General features: G+C 38.0%; 2 protein-coding genes across 5 annotated transcripts in view; one reads left to right on the top strand and one right to left on the bottom strand.

Annotated features, from left to right (window-relative positions):
* cadm2a (cell adhesion molecule 2a) overlaps positions 1-23932 on the top strand; it is a 279639-nt gene that overhangs the window by 134328 nt on the left and 121379 nt on the right. For all 4 annotated transcript variants that reach the window (XM_079447823.1, XM_079447822.1, XM_079447824.1 and 1 more), the window contains exon 2: positions 10028-10045. In XM_079447823.1, the coding sequence (XP_079303949.1) occupies positions 10028-10045 (18 nt within the window). The remainder of the gene's footprint in view (positions 1-10027; positions 10046-23932) is intronic.
* Positions 20608-22158, bottom strand: LOC306889526 (uncharacterized protein). Its single transcript, XM_079448569.1, has 5 exons — positions 21954-22158; positions 21455-21787; positions 21226-21353; positions 21051-21157; positions 20608-20951 (listed from the first exon to the last, which is right to left on the bottom strand). The coding sequence occupies exons 1-5, from the start codon at positions 22099-22101 to the stop codon at positions 20825-20827; spliced, it is 843 nt and encodes a 280-aa protein (XP_079304695.1). The 5' UTR covers positions 22102-22158; the 3' UTR covers positions 20608-20824.

Genomic DNA, 23932 nt, shown 5'->3' with positions numbered 1-23932 from the left:
CGTGCGCACGTTAAAGAAAACAAAACGATGGGGTGATTCTTTCTTTTGTTTTCCTGTTTGAGCAGAAAGCAGGAGAAATGAGTATTCCTTTTGTGTAGTCGAGAAGCATAAAGATACAAAGCTACGTACTGTAAAACATTTTTTGAATACAAAATGCAGCGTGTTTGCGTTTTATCACAATGAACATAAACGCTGCGACATCACATATGAATAAAACGCTTTATGAGTCAGACTGTGGGGTCTCATTGTCATAGATTGTGAATCATCCTCTGAAATACGAGTAAAATCACAATCAGAAGTCATAAAGCACATCCACAATGCTGATTGGATGAGATTATAGAGCGTTTGATGACACGCTTGATTTGTAAACATACTGTGCGGTGCTGTTTTATCTTCATCGCCTCAAACATTTATTTCTATATAATGGAGTTACATTCTTCAGGGAAGAAAACCGTATGTGCAGTATGTCTTTTGTCTCAAACCATGTCTGCAATCATGTTTAAATGCGGTCATGAAGGGAACGGGGAAAGAAATCGTGGCTGTCAACAATGTTTTTATTTTGCTCAGATGGAAAAAGTCTCTCTCTCTCTCTCTCCATAGTAGTGTTAGTTATCCTTGGCAGGAAGTCATTGATTTCCCTGCTTATTGACACAGTCATTAGACGGGGAAACAACAAACCATACACCATTATTAGAAAGAAAGTCAAAAAAGATTATTTAACTGCCTCAGACTCTAGAATGACAAGCAATGTGCATCCAGACGTCCTCAGAACGATCCAAGAAGAATGTAAGCTGCATTGACAAGCTGTTTTGGTATCGCGATGATCCCCTGCTTAACCGGGATTCAACAGAAAATCCCTTTACGCCTCTATTCAGCCATCATATTGATGCCTAATATGTGATCGGAGCAGGCAACCTAAATGACTCAGCACCGTGAAGAGACATAAACAACTATTTTCCTTATGCATCCTACTGTACCGCTGCATAAAATGGTCAGCAGAGGGCCGTACTTGCTTTTTGTGCCGTTAAATCGAGCCGCTGAGTCCTCTGCTGATGTGGCTTTATATCAGAATTATGCTCCAATGTATCCTTGTGCTTGTGTTTTATAAGCTGGGCTGCGAGTTCAGGATCTGTCAGACCGCGGGGAAAGAAGAAGGTAGCCTTGATCAGAGAACATTTACAGGCTCTCCTGTGAAACGAAGTGCTATATTGTTTGAAATATTGATGTAGGACATTGAGATGTAAGACACAGTCTACTACAATAAATGAAACAGGCTATAAAAGATGGCTATCAACATTTGTTTAGGTGGTTGTCCTCCAAGATAAAGACTGTAAGTGACATTATAGTTTATCTGCTTACCATATAAAAGTGTCAGCCCCAAATCCCAATTTCTGTCTCTTTACACATTTTAAGCAAAGAGAGAATGCTAAATAAAAACAGTTTTCTATTAAAAAACAGTTCAGCTTAAAGCTGTGTTAGTGATTCAGCAGAGGCAACCGCCTTCCACCAACATCAGTGCTAATATAACTGCAGCCATGTGTTTACAAGTGCGTAAGTAATTTCTGATGTTTCATTTACTATTAAGCAGACGCATCTGAAGCCAACATGACTTACTATACACTAAGTGACAGCTCACTTTAGAGTAAAGCACTTCTTGAGCCGACTGAAATGTAAAACGATATAGATTTAGGGTTGTTGTGTTTATATGTCACTCTTATATGCATTTAAAAGATTTTTGTGCTACAGTAGCAGTCCAGATCTTTAACCCTTAATGTACCACCAACACAGCAATTGTCCGAAAGGCGTTTTAGTCACATTATACAAAACCTTTTATAATTATTTAGCATGCTTTTTTCAAAGGTTTTGTGTGTTTAATTTTTTTTAATTGATGAAGAGACTACAGAGACTTTTTTAAAGCACGCTTTAGTTTGAGAAATATAAAATCCTATTTCTGTAAATAGTGCTGTTGAAATCTTTGCTAAGTGTATTTTTAACATAGTTTGAATAGTTTTGTTTTCAGGTTTCTTTTGTTGTATTAATATTTTGTTGTCTATTGCTTTAGCTATGTTCATTTTAGTTCGATTTTTAGTAATTGACTTGATCATTTTCTATTTACCGTTATTGTTTATTTTGCTTTTAGTTTATAATTGTAGTGCCTCAACCTGAACCCATTTCAGTTTATTGCTGAGAAAACATTTCTTATTTTTGTCTTTTCAAACAACATTAGTGCCGATTGTTTATTTGATTTCAGAGCTTGTTCAATAATTTGAACACGTTTCGATTTGAGTAAACTATAGTTACATTGATAACTACACACATCCCTGTTATTTGTTACAAATGTGTTAACTATGAATAAATATGTAAATAATCGTGTGTAATATTTTCAGTTGAGCCTTAAATTGTGCATTCAGGAATTTATTTATTCAGGAGCTTTTAAAAAACAACACCATGAAACTGAGAAGTGATTAAAATAGTGAAAAACATTTTAAATGAATCTGCATATACACATGCCTTACACAATTTAATTAATAATCTTACCGACAGCTATTTGTTTATTTGAGCTTATCTACACTGGTTGCATGTACGGTTAGTGTTGTCATAGCTAATCTTTTTAAATATGTAAACGGCGAGGGCACCTTTTTCATTTTAGACCAGAAAAGATGAAAAATATGTTGATGTAGATCCGACTCTAACTTTCGACAGGAGAGAACGGTCCATGCCCTCAATTCTCATCCTGAAGAATATCAAAGCCGTGGAAGTTTTTGAGTGCGTCAGGGGAGTCGAGAGACCAGGCTGTGAATTTGTGATTAAAACAAGGTAAATGAGTCCATTAGAAGCAGAATAGCCCTGGAGACATGACAGGAGTAAATCATTGTGGCTAATTTCACTTCCTCAAAGAGAAGAGAGGCAGAGAAATAGCAGTTTCAGAAAGTGATGGAGCTGAGGGGCCCTTTTCAAAGGGATTAGAAAAAGCCACCACCGTTCTGGCATTTGGTATTTCATAAACTCATTTAGATTTGGCAATTGCGAAAGTTTAGATGTTTCTGCTCTGGGTCTTTGTCTTTCAGTGTCAGTGCAATTAATCAGTCCGGAAACATTATGAAGACATTAGCATAGTCGCGAATTCTCAGCGGGACGGGATAGTGTGACCAGAGATAATGTTTGAATGCAGAAAGCCCCTCTATTAGCAGAGATCAGCTTACCCACCTGTGCTGAATGACCACATTATATCCATTTTGACAAATGGAAACCCCAGCGCATGAAAAAGTCATATCAAATGATGGAGTCCCATTAGATCTGAATGCTCCATGTGTCCCAGTGGTGGGCGAGCCTGGCATCGACACTGTCCGTATGTTCCTCTGGGCAGCGTTGTGTGGGGACACATTTATAAATTCTCAAGCAGTATGCGGATTCACTTGAATTTGCACATAAAGTGGTCATAAAATAAGATTTGCTCTCAAGTGAGTCAAAACAACAGTAGAAGAAAGTGCAAAGCACTTTATGAAAGCCATATAAGCATATATTGCTTTTTATTACCCGTTTTCAATTATGTTTAATGGGGTGTTTATTCTAATTTGTTGTGCCACAGTTTACTTTCCTGCATCATGATTTAGCTCATATGAGTCAAAATCATTTAGAACTTAAATATCTCTCTCGGCTGAAATACAACTAATCTGTTTCATATGTCTAGATCGTAGCTTTTCAAACTTCAGAGGGGTAGGACCCCCACAAACTTACTTTAAAGCTTGGAGGCCCACATATTCTTTATTTTTCTTAGTATATACACACAATAAAGTCTCTTCAACCACTTCCTCTGCAATGATCGTCGGCGGCCCTCGACTACTGCGTGATCTTTTTTTCTTACATTGTCTGTTTAAAGTCTCTCAATTCATTGCTACAGTAATTCTGCATCTCCTATTGTAAAATTGTAAATGTTAGTGTTACAAAGTTCAGGAATGGAAAGGAGGAGGAGCGAACCAGCGAACATAACATAAGCTTTTAACAAACAATAAAACAAAGGTACAAACACACTAAAACACAACATAAAGTCCAGGCCCGGTCCTCTCTCGTTGTACCCTCCTGTCGCTCGTCCTTTTATGCTCCCGGAGCTCCTGAAGGATAAAGGGCCACCCTTAACCTCGCCCCTAAATCATAATATCGCAGGGGCAAAAACAAATCATAAAAAAAAACATATTATGAGATCGTAGAAATTCACAAGAATGAGCAACTTTGTAAAATAGGCATGAATTCTCATCAGATTGCGTTGATATATATTTATACATATGAAAAATGCTGCGTATTAAAATACGTTATATTGAAAGTTGTGCTTGATGACACGAAAAAAGGGGAAAATTAGTGTCCATGAACACAAATCAATAGTTTACAGTTCATGACAATGTCAAGAATTCCAGTGAGACTGACAATAGGAAGTGACCTTTTAAGGAACAGGCCTAGTCTAAAAAAGCAGGAGTTTACACTCTTTGCCCCGAGTAAAAATCACTTCCAACACAAGACCAGCGTGAATTCTCCATCTCAGTTCTTCTTTTATCTCTGACACCTGCCTGTCTTGTGTGACGTGTGAATCTCTCTGGATCTTTGTTTGTTTAACCCTATTGCTCTAAAATCTGTAAAGCTGTAGATGTATCCATAGAAAAAAACAGCCACACATCTCATGGAAATGCTGCTTAGATTGCTTCTAATGTGCCATATTTTGTGTGGGCCTGAGAAGCAATATCCTCTCTCTCTCGACCGAGCCCAACCACACAGCACTAATTGAATATAGAGATTAGACGGCCATAATAGAAAAGTAGCTCCAAAGTCAATACAATTAAAAGCAATATGTTTGAACACACAAGACCTTTCTCCCCACAAGCTATTCAAGTTGCCCAGATCGAAGTGTGTTTAGTGTGGTTCGATGCTGGCGATACAACATAGATCTAGTCTTCCTTTCAGCTCCTAATCTTTTAATAAATAAAAAGATTTGCGTTTTCCATCCGCCAGCGAGTCCATTTGTTTGTTGTTCTGGAACTTTTATGTAATACCTCATTTGCAGTGTTTGTTCACAAAACCCATCAATTTTCTGTTACCAACGAGTAGGTGGCGGAAGGAAGAGAATCAATTACGCAGCTTTTTAAAATATAATTCGGATACTGCGAAATCATTTTTTCTCGTGAGGAGAAGGGAACATCAGTCTTTTATGATTTTGATGGGAACAATTGTTTTGTTTTGGTTGCAGAACTAGACGTTTTGATGGATAATTTACGGAACGTTTGTGAGGAGGCACGTATTATGTTACTGTGCTTGGGATTGGGGCTCTGTGTTCTTCCAGCATCATAGCTAAATGTGCTATCATCATAAATATATAGTTCGGTCCATTAAGGATAGTAATTACTGCGTAAAGTGTATTTATCTGGTTGTAATGAAATGTGTGCGTAACCTAATGTGCGTTTTATGATTTTCAAGGACAAACCTTTATATTTTCTCCTCTTGTAAACTTGGGTCGTAAACTTGTGAAATTAGGTGGAAATAGTTGCAGTTATCATGGATTGTATGTTAGCTTAATTAGCGCTATTATCGGAAATCCTGGTGTAGAGTTTCCTCTGTGTCCTTTGCCTTATGAAATGTGAACAATGACATTACTCCTTAATTATTATTAACCAGGGTCATTTAAAGCCATTATGTAATTCCGCTCTTGAAGCCTGGGACACCCAAATAGCTCAGAGATGTAACGATAAAAAAAAATTGTGCAATAATCTGATTATCACATTATGTGAAGTTATGTTATTTTATTGCTTCTTGCAGCTTCAAGTAAATGACTTAATAATAGTTTATCTTTGTTTATCGTTGGAAAGCTGTGATTCATGATTCAACCCTTGAGAAGGCTTTGCGATGGTTGTTTACGCTATATGCTGTGTGTTATGAATACAGTACGTCTTGAATATCAGAAATGGCTTTGTATTCATGTGACGCACCATTAAATCAATGATACACAGCATCGAGGGCTCAGAGAGAAAGCCCAGATTGGATGACCTGATGTTTCACAGTGGCTTACAGGAGCTATGTTGTTAAACCCCTTCTGGGCAGTTCTAATCTAATATACAGTTTTTTTGTTTTACGGTGTGTTTAACAATATGTGAAGGTCTGTTAAAGTGATAGTTCACCCCAAAATGAAATTTCTGTCATCATTTACTCACCCTCTTGTCCTTTCAAACCTGTTTGACCTTCTTCTGCAGAACACAAAAGAAGATTTTGAAGAATGTTAGTAACCGAACAACAGCGGTACCCATTGACTTCCACTGCACAAAACCGCTCAGACATTTCTCAAAATATCTTCTTTTGTAAGGTTTTGGGGTTTTAAACAACATGATGATAAATAAATGATGACAGAAGTTCTAGTTTTGAGTGAACCATTACTTAAATTTTGGTGACATATAATAAAACACTAATAATATTATATTGTAGTAAAGAGCCTGACTGTACTAAAAATAGACATATATTTGTTTTTGTATTTCATGTTTTTTTTTTTTTTCAACTTGATTTTACACTTATACTCTTAGTAGTAATATATCAGTGTTGCATACTCAGCAGTTGTGATGGATCTCCACCCTCAAAGGTCACCTCATGCCCCTCTGCGCCTCCATGCAGCGGTCAGCAGGTGCTGTGTTCTATGGGAATGAACCTTACTCTATATTCCTGGAATCTAGTAGACCCCATTTGGCGTCAGTTTCGCCTGTTAGAGGCCTAATGCATTGACGCCGGTGCCAACTCTTGGTGGGAACTGGGCAGTTTAGCCTCGCCCTCACGGAAGATCACTGTTGATCTTGATGAAACGTCTGGTGGCAGCCAAAATCCGCTGTTGGCATAACCAACCCAAAGTTATAGCTCTGCCAATAGGAGTTATGGGGCCAAAGATGAAGAAAGCAAGTGTAACACATGGATCCCATGAGTAACATGGATGAACAGTAGAAAGTTTCAGGTCAGGGCGATCAGGTCCTGTTCATCGGAGCATTCCAGAGTTTCTTCATACATCATGCACAGTTAGGCCAAGCAGCAAAATCAATGTCAAGACCACAAGCTAGTCATAAAATAGACAAGGAAGCTGTACTGGGGAACTTTAGTGATTATATGGCGTCATTTGTCTGTGATTGTGGTGATTGCAGTTCATTTCTAGGGCTGACAGCCGACCATAAGGGGTGTAATTCTGAAGACCACCAGTTGGACATTACAAGTAATTTCTTCACAATGTGTGATTAGTCGCATTGACAGTTCAAGCGCCTGAAGTCTAATTTCAGAAATGACCAGTCAGTTTCTGTATTCTTAGCATGTGGAATTATATACTGCAGTCAAAGCTTGGAAGAATAAAAATAATCATTTTCAGTTTAAATTCTGGTGACTATCCGTCTCAAATGACTTAAGTCAGATAGCTTGGGCGGAGCTTCCGTTAACTCCACCCTTTCAACTGTCAATCTGCTGCCAATGCCATCTCAAAATGCCTTGGCTGTTTTCATACATCCAATCAATTTGCAGTTAAAAACACAAATCACGGCCACTATTTTTTCTCATTCTAAATTCTGTTTCACTAGGAATTGCGTCAGAATACAGAAAACGGCCGCAACTTCCGGTTCACATGGATTTTAAAGTAGTTTTGATTGTACAAGGCAACATGTGATGTCAGAGCAACATTAAAAGACAATATCCAGTATTTTTTTTTGCTTGATTTCGTCTGTATTTCCACTTTTCAATTTCTTTTTTTCCGAGTAACCATATTGTGCACCATCAGCATGAACATTAAAAGAACAATCACTGTTCTAAGAAAGCTCTGTAGCATTTTGACAGAGAGCGAGAGTTTGTGTTTGTGTGTGCAGTAATGTGTTTAAAGAAGGGATCCCTTGAAGTGCGTCTAATCCATATTCATTCTGAACGGACCCAACCTGCAAGTATATTGTTTTGAATCTGTATATAGGGAGCTAATGCTCTTTGTTTGTGGGATGGCAAATTTACCGCAGCAGTGGGATCAGAACTAATGTAACTCATTCCGGGGGTGTGTAGATCGGTTTTGACAGTGTTGCAGAAAGCACCTGACAGAAACGCGACCACATAAAACCATTTATACTACATTAAATCTCTTTTTTCCTCAGCTCTGCGGCACTGACAAGACAGGGTTCTTGTTAGGGATAAAAAAGAATAGGCCATTGTGCTGCACCAGATTAAAAATGTGACAAACCCACCATAAAAGTATATATAAATCAACGAATAAAATATATTAATTTCATTCTCTCCTGTTTTTGGATATTTCTTAATAAATAATTGAAATGAAATATATATTTGTTCAGTGTTATCAAATGATAAAAATGTTTTGGAGGTTGGAGCACAGCATTGGTCATAGCTGAGGTATTTGTTGTGTCAGGGCTCTAGGCCCTGTGTTTTGGGCTGGACTGTTAGTGGACCAGGTGTCAGGCAGATCCTTGGCAGACTTGGTAACTTTATGGCAAGCTCTCAAACCCTTATCCACCCGATTATGGACACCCCAAGCCTCTCTCTTATGGCCAATGCTGCCATGATATCGCCACCAGCACCTGCCCTCCTTAAAAACCAGGAGAGCCCAAAGCTGTGTGTGTGTGTGTGTGTGTGTGCATGTATGCCTGTCTTTGCTGTCTCTGTCTGCTCTGGGCTGAAGGTCTACAAAAATGAAATGAAAATCTTTATTTTACTACCTTTGCCCTCTGTTTGTTTCCATTTAACAATCATGTTTGTTTACTACATTAGGAACCATATCTCATAGACTGTCACTGTTTTCGTGCAGACATTTTCTGTCCAAAATACTGTACTGTACTTTTCTGTACAAACATATTGTTACCCCTTACACAAACTCAGACACACACAGATACTGTAATTTAACAAAATGCTACTGTTATTTTTACAGGTGTTTTAACGTATTATAATATATAATAATTACTATTATTAATAGTTATTAATAATAATTGAAATTTTAACATTTGGAAAAAAACTGTCAAATTACAGAAAAAGAAAAATGTGAAAGGTTGTAATTGTTCCTTACACTGTCATTTTACTGATTTTTTTTTACCGTGTATATTGTGTCCTTTTCTTATCCCTCGGTTATTTTGGGGAGATACAAAGTCCAACAACGGTTTGAGTTACAAAGCAGAGTACATTGCAGCATCTTTTATTTCTTTCATAGCTGTTTTTTCATATCTGCTTGTAAGTGATCATTTAGTTTGGTTTGTGCAAATAAAACCAACGAAAATATAGAAATGCTCTAGTAATATTTCAAATAAGATCTCTTCAGTTTCTTTGTGTGCTTGTTATTTGTTTGCATTATGGGAGTAAAATAGATTTCCATGTGGTGTCTTAGAATTCCAAGAATAGAAAAGCTGGAGTATGTGTCAGTACATTAGAACATTAAAGTAATCCAATAGGAAGTAAAAAGATCTGCAAAATCACAACAAGCAAACAAACAAACAAACAAACAAGCACTCATTTAAATATGATTTATTAATTTGATGAATGTAATACTTTTCATATGAGATATGCAAACGAGTGTATCATTTATACAGCCAACATATATAGAAAAAGCGAAGTAAACACACGCACAACCCGTCTACTCATATTCACACACCATGCATCCTTGAATTGACTCAGTGTTTCTGAAAACATAAAGTAGGCAGTAATGTATAATTTTGATAAATTGGGTATTCACCTCCACAGCACGCAGCATGAATAGCTAAGAGCAATCTTTCCATTAGAGTGTTTCGTCTACATTCAGTATAGAATGAATGCCAATTTTATGTCATCGGGGAATAATTTTTTTCATTCATAATGTCGCCACAGTTTTTTGACAGTTTTCATCTCAAGAATTGGTGACCACCTGAGGAAGGTCCTTCAATGGCTATTAAATTAGATTTGATGGTGATTAAATCTAATGGCTATAATCATTTGGGATTGATTGATTCCCTCAGTTCTAATCAGTCTTTCTCTCCTTCCTCTCATGTGCTGCTCGGCTGCTCAGATATTCTTCCCGTTTCAGGTAAGCACAGTTTATACTGTTCTCTCATCTCTCTTTTTGCGTCATTCGTTGATGGCACATTGTGTTTGTACTAGCTTTTAAAGATCTCAGATGTGTTACGAGCGTTTTACAGGCGCAGAATGCTCAAAGTCGAATGCTAATCTGATAATGCCTTTTTCAATAAGAACATGGGGATGTGAGCAATACGTTTATGTTGTTAGAATAATTGGAATTTGCCCACAATGAGCGAAGACACCTGTAAGTTCACGGCTGTTTGATGGCCGATACAGCCTTGGGATGACATGTTAACGAATGACCATTTAGACCTATCAGAGCATCATCTAATGAGAAGAATACGACACACTTATTTCCAAGGTCTGAATTCTTTCTTCCAGAAGCTTAACATGTTTGTGGGTATGTATGTGTATCTGTGCAAGCTTGTGTAATATGTGCGTTGAATTGGCTTTTGTTATTAGAGATGCTTGGAGACCAATAGGTCTCATAGATTCTTGATACGTATAAGAACAAGCAATGCTTTTCCAATGTCAGTGATGGTGGTCGATACAAAGCAAAACAAACTCAACCAAAAGTCAAACCAAAAGTAAATGTCTTCCTTGTTTTGAAATTTCCAGAGGGCAACATGTATATTTAAATAAATGTTGAACGCATTTCACAGTGGAAACATGGCTAATGAACCAATGATTGCCTGGATGTAGAAAAGATGGATTTCAGTGGATCTAGAGGAGGGAAGGGAGTTGGTGACGCTTGTTGTCTCAGAGGACCCAATTGGCACAGTTCTCTGGCTGTGGCAGATTGGATTGTTTAGAGTTTGGCCCCAGTCCTCTGGGACATTTGGGCAATTGGATTCTGTATGTTATGTAACGGCCTCCCTCAATCCTTCCGAGGGTGGGTAGTAGGGTGCTATCCAAGGGTAAAAAAAAATTCCAGCCACATAAATTTGAGCAAAGGCCCTACTAAGAGGTTGGACCACACATTGTAACCTACTTCCATAAACAGGATGGTTTATTTGCTTCCAACCACAAATCAGACTGCTGTCAACCTGATTACATTTTTTTGTGTGTTCCTACTTTTCAGCTTTTTCCTCCACTAGATGTATTAAGCCACAAAGGCATGGCTGTTAATCGTGGAAGATATTGTCTTCACCTCCAATGCTGATGAAAATCAGATTGGAACTGACAATTCATGTTACATTTACATTTAGTCATTTAGCAGACTCTTTTATCCAAAGCGACTTACAAAGAGTTCAGGGAGCAATAAGCGATATGTCATAAAAGAGCAATTGTGCTAATACAAAGTTAACTGATGATCACTGATCATCACTGATGAATTAATGAGATTACGTTACGCCATTGAACCGTAAAATATTTTTGATTCCCAAAGTATGTCCAGATGTTCGAGATTGTCATGAGGTGCGTTTGACTGCATGCTGCGGACCGGCGTATGACATCAAAGTATCACACGAGTGACTTGACTGTACTACCGTTACTTTGATATCCGCATGAAGCCGAACGAGTACAAGAGAAAACCGAGGAAAAAACTAGCATGACGGCATTGTCAGTTGACACAATTCGTAGGTACAACCGTGCATTTCTGCAAATTGAAAGATGTAGGAACACAATGGAGATACACCTAAAAAACTAAAATGTTGCATATTGTCCCTTTAAGATGACAAGAATGTTATAATACACAACATACCTCGCTGCATAAACAAAATAATTTATTTTAAAATTTGGTGCAGCATTATTTTTATACACATTGTGTTGAATGTAATGTTGATTTAGTATCTATCCCTTTCCCTCTCGTCTCTCTCTTTCCTCAAAATATTCTCATTCCAAATTTTTCATATCTGTGGTGCCATCACTGTTTACGCTCTTAATTTCCTCCTCGTAAACTCATCATGACAGGGACAGTCCTTCCAGAGGTTGAAGAAAATGTAATAAATAAGGAAAAATGGCAGCAGCGGGTTAACATCAGGGGGAAAAAATGAAACGACGGTGTAGCCCGAGGTGATTTTAACCGTATTCCTTACAAAGATTTCATATAATGGTCACCTGGGGCAAGCTAAGTAGCCCCATCAATTAAATTAGGTAGCAGCAGAACTACCGCACCCCCTGACTGCATCCTGTTTACCGGCGGTCCCCGCGGACCTTCTCTGCTGTGTACAGTAATTGCATTTAGGACACTGACGCCGGGCAGAATATTCCAGAGAATGGAGACAAATGAAAGAAAAATATACACCTGAGAGAAATGTCAGGACATGTTCTTCAGTATTACAAGCGTGGACTACATTACCCATGAGGCCGTGCTGTTGGGGAATATTGGATGGGAGGGAATGCTTGTTCGTGTATTTAGAGGGGCATCAAAAGGTCAAGATGGAAAGTTTCAACAAAGAAGTTTGTAATTGCACGGCTGCTTGGATATCTCTGACCGTAGGGGGGTCAAAACCAACAGTGAAACTTAAACTCAAAATTAGGACGGCATGGGTCATATGGTTTTGTATTTTTCTTAACATAGCCAATGAGGAGCACAAGGGACGAATTGCATTATGAGGATATAAGATTTCGGCAGCGCTAATGTGCTTATTGATTGCGGGAAGGATATTAATAGATTGCCCCTGGGTTAGATTTCATTACAAGCTCAACGGAATGTTGACTCACTCTGTAGCTTTCTGCATGAACGTATTGTAATGCGGCATTGTGAAACAGGTACCGTTTCCATGACAAGCTGTTGGAGTTTGACGCCTTCCAACAGTTTTGTCGTACATCCATGACACGTTGTCGGGCATTCTGCGGAGAAGACGTGATTAGAAATCTCTTTCCTGTGATCTCAAGAGCACTTAGCACTTCTAAAGATCTGCAGCCTCTCATCGCCGCCAGCTTTCTCTTGGCTCGCAAGTAGGATGGCATGGACAGGTTCATTAAATCTAAATAATAATAAAAAACACAGCTGTAATGACCTGTGGTTTGGAAGGGAAAAACCATATGGCACTAGACAACTTCCTGTATGTCCACTGCCCGTCTGGGGTGACGCCCTACCCTGACATGCTTTGATGATGTCAGCCAATCGTGTGGCTGGGTGCCAGGGTGGCATTGTGTATGCTGGACAGGTGGCAGAGAGATAGGGAGGACAGTGGCGCTGTAATGAGAGGCATGCCAACTGTTTGCCCGTCTGCCGCTGGGCACAGCTCTCTGGACCGTTAAATCAATTGCATAAAGTTTTAGCTGAGAGGCGTTTTCTTTATTCTCTGGTGCTGTCTGTCCCTCTCTGTCTGTCTTGAAGAATTCAGTTTGGAAAGTTTGTTTGATTTTAACTTGTTATATTTGCAAGGTAATGGGTGTGCTTGAATGTTCCGAAAATGTTCCTGGAAAAAGTTTGTCAGACGTTTATTTAAATCCAGGAATTATTTTCTTTATTATTTTATATCAATATGTAAAATAATGTGTGTATCTAATAGAGTTAGTAAAAATGTACGTTTATAAACCGTTATGCATCCTAGTGTCACACCCGAGAGTTGTTTATCTACAGTATGTCCCGGTGTCTCTTCCTCTCTTCAGTCTCACTTTCTCTCTTTGGCGCTTTTCACAGCCTTTACATTGAATCCATTTATCTCTTCCCACTGATGGAATCAGGTTCCATTATCAGTCGCGTATCTTCTCTCTCTTTTGTGGGATTTTTCTATACGTGCCCATTACTTTCCTAGCAATTTCTGTGGTGGTTTGGTCTGAACTTGACAGTTACTGAATGACACAAAGTGACTTGGCCCCTCAGAAATCATGAGGTGTTACACAGAATGATCTGGTAAGAGGATTCCCTGTTGTCAGGCTGTGATTTACTTGTCAGTAATTGTCAGTTAGGATTGGAGAGGGTGAGAGCTGCCCAGGTCCTGTGGATTCATCAATGCTTAACAATAAGGATGGCTCCTGGCCTGGGGCCGATGTTAGAGGGGCCACTGCTGCATACATTTTCATTATTTGCAAGTATGTAAACATGTAATTTAATGCCTTGAAAATGTAAACACTTTGTCATGAATAAGCTGTTTCCTGTGACCGTAGTTACTCTGTCGGAGATCAATTGTTTGAACCAAGTTGGTTCAGCAATATAGTTGATGACGCCACACAGGTGGCGGAGTAAAGGTATCTACTAACAAACCCGTTCACACTGAAGATTCTTGATGTTAATAACATACATTGTATTTAAGGACAACTTTGTTATCCTATTTTAGTTATCTGTTGTTGCATTTCATAATATTAAATTAAAGATGTTAAATTGGACATGGTGTGCACATGATATTGCAGCTCTAGAACTGTAGTTCCAACCAAGTAACTTTGCAAGGCTGCTTGTGATAGTTTTGGGAAACACTTGAACTATGCTGGAACGACGGAACTTGCGACCATATTTGGCTCACGGTGCTTTTGGAAAACGCACCCCTGGTTTGTATTTGATAAATATTTTAACAAAATACATATATAGGTGTATTTTTGTTAAAACATTCTGACATGTTATGCTATTATAGCAATATTTCTTATTTTATTGTGTATTATTATTTATGTTTTTTACTTATGATTATTTCATTTGTAATGGTCGATGACTCTTTGTCGGTAGTTGATATTATACACACACACACATAAATATATATATAAAATATTATAAAATGTAATGATGCCACTTTCTCCTGGGTCAATGGGCTAGCAATTCAGCATGACCTTTTTTTTCTCTGTAAGATATTATCTGTTCTACGAGGCATCAATATTGTCGTTTCTTTATGACACTGTCTTAATTTCTCATCTTTGCTGAACCAAACACTGCTCCCCATCTCAGATAAATATAGTGTGACATCTTATCATATCAGATCCATATTTAATCAGGATGCAAAAATAGATAATTAGGGTGATTATGAGTCAGTCGGATCAGGTCTAATTGTTTTTGATGAACAGCTTCCTCTCTGCTTTCAATTGCGATTCATTACAGCGACGGCTGAAAGTTACGCATACAGACTGGTGGAATGTGGGCTCGTCACGGCTAATAGTGGACGACGGCCATAATTAACCCAACACACTCTGTCGCCATAGTCACAATCTCCTGCAAACAAAGCCACGGCGGGGCCTTTTAATGCGTGTTTGTATTTAACCCAGATTAGGTTGGAGAGTCGTGCAATCACATTTGAATAAATGTCTCATTACGGCTAATAGTGTTGGCTTGTGGTCGCATGTTATTGTCAGAAATCGTTTCGGGTTAAGGCGATTACGCAGTCACGGGATGCCGGAGAAATATATATGGTGATTGCTATGACCTTGTGGTTGTACCATTTGTCATATAATGTGGAGAAACAAAACAGCATGAACTTAGTTTGGGCTATTAGCATGTTTGCTACATGACCTCGCTAACTGTTTTATTTATTTAGTCGAGGTTGAATGACAGCTTTTGATTGCTTGGGTTATGGTAACCTTATTACTTAGATCGGCAATAGCGGCGATAGAGAATGTAATGTCATTATTCCAAACAATTACAGGTTTAGAAAAGCTAACTATTTAGCATTTTTGACATTACATACACTGGTTTGAAAGGTTTAGACAGACTTGATGAAGTGTAGGTAGCTTTGATAGGAGGATATCTTTTTCTCTTCGGCCTGACTTCCTGTTCCATTAAAACATCTTTCATTTCACCTTCAGTCTCTCTGTCACCCCTGGCCACCATCATTATTTTCACCAAAACCCAAATCTGTGAACACCTTTCCTGAATGTCGCCGAACTCCGGTACAGGACAAATACCCAATAATTGTAACAAAGTAGAAAATCAATAAAGGTTGCTGAAGGGCCGGGAAAGGTTGTAAATCGATAAAGCAGAGAGGTGAGGGTCTCAGAGGGCATTTACATGGTACAGAACGCTCGGTGCCCGACTGATATCACCTTTCCGCTTAATTGGCTATTGACATTAAAAGCATGCGTCCGCTGCATATTTCCCCTGTGAGTTCACCAGATGAGTTTCAAGAGCTTTTATGAGCGTATTTTTCATTAGGTATGTTCTGGCCTCACACAGAGCAGGCGACTGAAGGATACATCACTATCAGGCAGGTCATAAAGCTCCCTTTAAAATTCTGTGGTGTTTTGACTCGGCACAAGGTTGCTGTTTCTGTTTTTCGGTGTTATGCTGTACCGTTGGCCTGGTTTGGGAGAAGAGTTGGCTGTGAATTGAATGGCTGTCCTATGGGATGAAATTTTAAACACAATGGTGGCAGGCTGTGGGGTAGTGAGTGTGTATTGAGGTGTATGAAGCCGCTCCAAAAGAATATTGTCCCGACACAGTTTGCATTACAATTACCTCCATTCACAGACATGCAGAATTAGGACTGATAAGGTTAAAAACATGTGAGTGTGTGTATGTTAGTGAAAAACTGAGTGGGTGTTTTCAATTGATATGTTAGCGCAGGGGATTGTGGGATTGGTGATAGCTCTAGCAGAGTGCATCGGAGTTCTCACCTTTATGCAAGTGAATCAGCCAATCACTGTGGGTTATGGGTAGTGGCATGTCATAAACAGTTTAATTCTATTGCTATCAAAACGATTAATCGCAATTAATCGATTCCAAAATAAATGAATGTATTTAAATGTAAATTAATATATATTTATGTAAATATTTGTTATATAAACCAGGAATATTTTAGTTGACTAAAATTAAAACTTTAAAAGAAAACTCCTGTTCATTGAAATCAAATCAAATATTGACCTAAAAGTTATTTATGAAAAATATATATTTAAAAAAATATTGAAAAGTTGCCTCAAAAATAAACTGAAGTAAGTTTAAAGCAGTAAAAGTATAACAATAAACAAAAGCTAAAATAAAACAAATTAAAAATAAAAATCTAAAATAAAAATAAAAGCTATATAAAATATGAATACAACTAAATCAAACTAAAAACAAAACTATAATAACTCAGATATACATGTATGTGTGCATTTATATACTGTATACATACTGTATAAGTATTACACAACACACACACACACATACACAAACATTTCTAAGGACATTGCACACATTCATTGTGGCTAGAAAAAACAATATTATATTCACAGCATCTGTTAACTTTGACTGATTAAATTGATGAGGACTTTTACAATCTTGCTAAGTTCTTCCCATATATCAGACCTCTGGCATTTTAGGCCATACCGAGTGGACACAAGTGCACACAAAAGGGTTATTTTTACTTTGTTTCCAGAATTTAAAGTTTAACACTTTTTAATTTTGAAAACATAATATCACCTGCAGTTGCTATGAGACACCAGAACTGTGTGCTGGTTAAAGGCCAAGTCTCATACAAAAGCCCTTCCTCATTTCATGTTCTCCATTCTAATGACTTTCTAAATGTCAATTAGTATGTCTCCAACCGTCTTCGAGTTTTTAGCAGTCTGCTCGGCCGTTCCTCCTTTTAAATGACCTTGAAATGGAAGTTGAGAGGTGACGATTGTGCTTCTGCAAGTTTAATCATATTTAGCCAGTAAGGCTTTAGGCATGCATTATGCATTTGCTTGATATTTGTTCTAAAAACAAATTATTTTGTGCGTACATGCATTTCCTGTAATTCTAACCAATAAGTTTGCCCTCGCTAGCTTCGTGAACTACCCGTTGAGCTATATAAAAGTTAAAACCAGCATTTAAATATGGCACTATCGATATCTGCTGTGCAAACATGTTGCCTAAAGCTTTCATGGGTTGATTTTATAATGTCATGACAGCTATTTTGTGTAATGCACAACAGATGGAAGTTCATTAACAGCTCAGCTCATCTGAAAAAACGCTTTGTACGTAGGTCCTTCATCATTCAACTTTATATACAGTGAATGACTTTGATTTCGTAATGCTTATATAGCCAAAATAAAAATGTCAAAATATGTTAGCTTTAAAAACATTTTTCCGTTGTCATAGAAACGAACATGCGACCACATCACATTTCCCCACTTTCTTTTCTGTGATCCTCCTGGCTAATAATTGAATTGCTAAATGGCTTCTTCCACTACCCATAAGATATAGTTTATTTTTTCTTATACGAACACATGCATTTACAGATGGCAAAGTGTTGTACAACCAGCGGGTTTGCTGTTCTGACTTCCGCTGGGCAGTCACCCACTTACAGGAAGCCATTTCTGCATCCTGTAGCGTTCATTATATATCTTGTTGATTTAATCTCTCTGCAGTGGTGTGGTGAAACTTGAAACTTTGTCACTGATGTGTGTTGCCTCTGGCAATAAGAGAATCTTCATGTGCCCTTACAAACAAACTACAGTAAAATCTGTTCATCTTCTTACATGTCAATCAGCTTGTCTTATCCTTTTCTTTGTGGTCAAAAAACTATTTGTGCAAGAAAATTCTCCTGTTTCTTCAAAGTAAATTAATGTCAAAGATTTGCTAAGTATATCTATATGCACAACGTCACAAATGTTAGTGAGCTCTCGTGGACTTTGCGCCCGGCATCCTGAGAAAGATTACACATCCGCTGGTCTGTAGCATCCGCTACTTTAATAATCTCTTCTTAAAGCAGGCACAAAGTATTAGCACAGTTTTGAATTCTTTTCATTTTAATTGATGAGTTGTTCATGCCATTTCAGTCCGATGTGAGCTATTAAAACAGTAACAAGCATTTACAACATTTACAATAAAGCATGTTATCCAAAGCAACTTACATTGCATCATACTATACATTTGTTTCTGACTGTTATTGAACCCATGACCTTGGTGTGGCTAGCGCCGTGCTATATCGATTGTGCCACAGGAAAGATTTAATTCAGCAGAAAAGTGTCTAATGTTATCACATTTCTCATTTATTTATACACAATTGAAAAAATTATATTTGTAATTATTATGTGAATAATACGGCTACACAAATGAAAGGATTGCAACACTAATTTGAGCAAGGCACCTTACCCCTGATTGCTCTGCAGTAATGTGACACTGTATAAAACTACTTGTAAGTCGCTTTGGATAAACGCGTCTGCCAAATGAATAAATGTAAATGTAAATGTAAGATCAAACCCCAGTCAGTCTCTAAACACAACGTCTGGTGCCCTCCATCAGGGAACATAGGTTACAGTCGTAACCGAGACGTTTTCTCTCATGGTGTGTGTTTTATTGCTAACAGGCACGAATCAATCGTCACTATTGTTAAGCACAACTGTCCTGTCTGGCACAGTTTAGCCTGAGTTACTAATGCCTTGTTTATTTAGCAATTTTAGTGAGTACTGTAGTTCTGCATCCTTATATACATGTACTGTATTTTGCATGACCAATATTGTATTTGTATTTCAGTTTTTTTTTTTGCCCTTAATGCCCTTTTTATGCCCTTTATAATCCATGTGAGCAGCATACAGTAACTCGAGCATGTGAAAATCATGTAGAAACTGCATTATAGTTTTGTTTAAGTTGGCTGCATTGTTCTGCTTTTTGTGTATTGAGTTTTATTAAAAGCAGCTAAATAAAAACCATCTGTGGTCAATATGTGACAGATTGACACATATTAACATGAGATGCTAATGGAATATTTGTTTTAGTGATCTCAGTAGTTTTAAGAGTTTTAAAACTAACTTTATTGTTTTGATCCCAGCATATTCGGAGTCAGGCATATCCAAGTAAAATTACATAATAGGTTTGATGTAGCTCTCATTGCTTTGCTCTTCTTATGTTATTATTTATTTATTTTCGTCTATTTAGAATAACTAAATTAAACCACCTTTGTTCAATCTGTTAAATCAAGAAGATCAAGTGACTTCCAAAGAGAACAATCTCAGAGCTGCTTAAAGTGACGCACAGTCGCAAACAGTTTGCATAAACTGAGCTGATTCACTTGATAACTCTTTGAGAGAATACATGAAAACGAGGCTTTGCTTTATTGTTAATAAATCACAACTGAAAGGTGTTGTTATAAGAAAAGCTAAAAACTGGCAATGCACCACTCAGAAAAGTGATACGAAGTTAACATGGACCAGATTGTTTTTATGAGAGAAAAACAGGGGTATTATTACATGCAGTGAACAAGCTAAACCAAACAGGTGAAGGCTAATCGGAAACTAATGAGACAAAAGACAAACAGAAAGAACAAATGAACCCACAAGCAACAAAATAAAAGTCCATTGCAAAATGGAACACTTCAGCATCCAGAATTGGCCCCACAAGTGGTGTGAGTTTGAGCTTCCATGCAAGGGGACTGTGGTGAGGAAGGCGGGACGAGAGCCGTGACGCGGGGCCGGTGGTGTGAGTGATAAGTGCAAGCAGCTGTGCGCGCACCGGTCCCGCATCTTATCATGGAGGAGATTGGGAGCTTAAAAGGACGATCGGCAGGACTGTTGATGAGAGAGGACCGGGCCCGGACATATGTTTAGTTTATGTGTATGTTTTATGGCCGGCAGTCTACCGTGAGGTGGCTGCCGGTTTCTTCCGTGTTTATTGTTTATTTAATTAAAGTTTTATAGTTCAAATGTTCGCCGGTTCCCGCCTCCTTCCTTCCCTTCTAACGAACTTTATTACAGGGACCCACGGTGTGTGTAGATAGAAGTCAGAATTCAATCAAAATCAAATTAATAACACATTTAGTGAAAAGCTTCATTTATTGGAACATATCATGTAAAACAAAAGCTTATTTGCATAAATCATAATATAGAAATGACTGAACACATTTTGTTGTGAAAGATATGATATATATTTGACTTCGATCACCTATAAGTCTGCTCTAAAAGACTCTTGTGTGTTCACAATTTACTGATTTAACATGTATCTCATTTAACAACTTACTTAAAAATGTTTTTTCTCACAGATATATTTGAAAGCATCAGTACATGGGTAATCTGCCCACAATAGAATATGGTTCACAGCACAGTTCTCTCTTCTATGGCCATTAGGTTCGTTTTGCCCCCAGAAGCTGAAACAACAGATGAGCATTGGATGTTCAGTGGTGTTTTCTGTGTGATATGATACTGACTGGGAGAATAATAATCAGTTACATTAAGTGATTTCTCACCCAGAGATCATTGTGCTGCCATCAACCCATTTCCATCTGCCCTCCTGATCACTGTCAGTCAAACCAATCCAGATGATTTCTTTGCCAGACATTTTACAAACAAACTCCTAAAAAGAAAAAAAAACTGCATTAAATTGTACTTATACTTCCCCCACACACAGTATATTTCACTCACTTCTTCCTCTTTGTTGTTAATGATGACCAGATCTGCTCCTTTCTCTCTACAGACATTTCTGCTTTCACTCCAGCTCTTTTTCTGAGATGAAGTGAAGTAAATACTCGATCGATAGTAAATCCATCCATCTGTAAACACCACCAGTTCAGCTGCTGAATTTAGATTTTTTAAAATGTATTGTACTTTCTAAAATTGTATATAATAAACTGAATATGTGTGTTAAGATTACCACGAAGATGTGTTAAGAGATCAGTTTTCTCCTGATTTAACCTTTCACTTAGTTTATTAATATTCTTGTATTTGAAACTTAAATCATTTCTCTCTTCTGTGATGTTGGTATATTTGGTTAGTAGTTGGTTTCTCTCTTCTGTGATGTTGGTATATTTGGTTAGTAGTTGGTCTCTCTCTTCTGTGATGTTTTTGTTGTTGATGTTGTTGAACTGGTGAAAGTTTGTATAGATCAGGACACACAGCACTATGACTGCAGTCAGTAGAAGAACACACAGCACCACCAAACACACCAGAACTGATCTGGGACTTCTGATCCTCAAAGACTCACTACCTGAAAATGACAGACATGCAGAAAAAATGTTCTTCAGATACATTTCTAGTTGATTTTTGTAACCCCCAGCCTAACAATGTTTCGATATATACTCATATTCATTCAAAACATAAAGACATTTCTAAAGGATTATTGTTTCTTAAAGTATCGAATGGAGTGTCCGTACCTGTGTGTTGAGATGTTTTCTTTTTTGTACAGTCATCATCGATAGATATATCATCTACATTGGCATAAATATTCATCCCTCCACAATCTTCTCTATCAGTCAGCTGCATCCCAGGAATGTTCCTATTGCACACAATATTTTTCGACATCACCCGTCTGTTGTTAGCCCTTCTGGTGTGGTTAGGTTAAGATATCCTGCTCTGCTTGGACGAGTTCTGCTTTTGGCCTTTTACTTACAGATGTAACATGCAAGACATGGCCAAGAGCATGTGATATCCTGTTTGCTATACAGCAAATTAACAATTACTTCCTTCTATATTTTTTTAAGTATCTGCATATTTATAGTCAGACCAACTGAAACTATATGACCAAAACACTGCATTATAGTCATGTTTTAGATGTCTTCATTGCTTTGCTCTGCATTTTAAAACATTGTGTTCCATTTTAATAGATGTATGATCAGCAAAATAAAACCATCTGTCACCAGTGTGTCATATATCCAATCATGTGACATCCAGTCACGTAAAGTGATGCACATCTCAAAAGTTTTTCACTGTTCCGACCTTGAATGCCGTGTTCTAAATATTACACAGATTCCATGAGTGGCAATTATTTTAATATTTAGGATGATTAAATTTAGGTTATTATGATATTATGACAACAAAGATGACCAATAGCAGGTATGTGGTCAGATTAGTTTAATAGGACTAGGTGTTATAATCCCACTATTCAGCCCAGTTGACTTGCCCAATAGTACATTTCCAATGCAGTCAAGAATATGAATTTAGGAAAAGAGGTCTAGATATACATACTTGCCTTTCCTTGCCATTATAAGAGAGACATCACATGAGTTGTGATCCCACTTTCATCACATCCATTATGGGTGAAAAGTACCTTTTGGTGATGTGCTGCTGATAAGGCCCTTTGTATGGTTCCCAATCAATGCAACAAATTGTCAGTTGTGCACCTCAGCCTAATTGGGTGTTTCGGCCCTTTATCGCAAGACACTCTCGGCCAAGGCAGGTTGATCAGACCTGGTTGTGTGTTGAGCTGTTGCAAGGTCATCTGGCAGGCCATGTTGTGTCCATCAGCCTCAACCAATCGACCGGCAGTCTTCTGAGATCTAAAATGGGGCGCAACCCCCCCGCTTTTCTTGGTGATGATGAAGTACAGGCTTTAAAACCCGCAGAACCTCTTGGCCAGAGGGACGGGCTCGATCGAACCCTTCGCCAGAAGGTTGACGACCTGGGGCCGAAGCAAGGGAGCATCCTTGCCTCTGACTTAGGTGGAGTGGATGCCCCCAAACTCGGGAGGGCGTCTGGCAAATTAAATCACTTAGCCGGGACAGATTGTGCTCTTGTGAACTTACATTTAGCCAATCACAAATGAGTGTTACGAGGCGAATCATTTTTCGTGGACCCGTATCTAATAAAGGTATGGCCTAATACAAAAAACAAGCTGGTATAGTGTCGACAATGTATGATATTTTCTGGAGGCTATAGATTTCCTTCAGCTTTATCATCAATAGCATTAAATAAGCCTCTTACACCTGCGCATATTGCGTCTTTGTGAGGCGAGGGCACTGATAGATTACCGCATGGCTGAAGGAGGAGAGAAGACTGCATTTTTACTGCCTTTTTGCATTTTGCAATCTATTACATCTGCAGCTGAGGATGTTCAAACGATTGCCAGTCATCCGTTAAAACAAAAATCAGATAAACTGACTAATGATAAGCTACCAAACATGGTGCACTCTTTTAAGTCTATATGGTGAAAATACTTCTCAGGGCCGTACTTCAATACAGATTACAAAATACATGCTTAAAAAAATAATTTGTAACATATTTCGTTAGATTCGAATACTTTAAGTTACAGAACTTGTGTAAAGTATTTACTTTAGAATACTTTGGAATACTAATAAGGTACATAACACAAAGGGACCACCAAACAGAGGACTTGGTTTTCCTGTATATTATTACA

Source organism: Barbatula barbatula (genome assembly GCF_947034865.1).
Source record: "Barbatula barbatula genome assembly, chromosome: 24".
Classification (NCBI taxonomy): Eukaryota; Metazoa; Chordata; class Actinopteri; order Cypriniformes; family Nemacheilidae; genus Barbatula; species Barbatula barbatula.
The sequence above is the reverse complement of the archived record's forward strand: the minus strand, read 5'-3'. Positions and strand labels throughout refer to the sequence as shown.

Bases quoted from the DNA above. Each gene is read 5' to 3' on its own strand.
- LOC306889526 (XM_079448569.1), bottom strand. From the start codon at position 22,101: ATGTCGAAAAATATTGTGTGCAATAGGAACATTCCTGGGATGCAGCTG. The intron at 21,788-21,953 runs GTACGGACACTC...TGTCATTTTCAG, and splicing joins GAAAACATCTCAACACACAG to GTAGTGAGTCTTTGAGGATC. The intron at 21,354-21,454 runs GTAATCTTAACA...TGGTGTTTACAG, and splicing joins TCTCTTAACACATCTTCGTG to ATGGATGGATTTACTATCGA.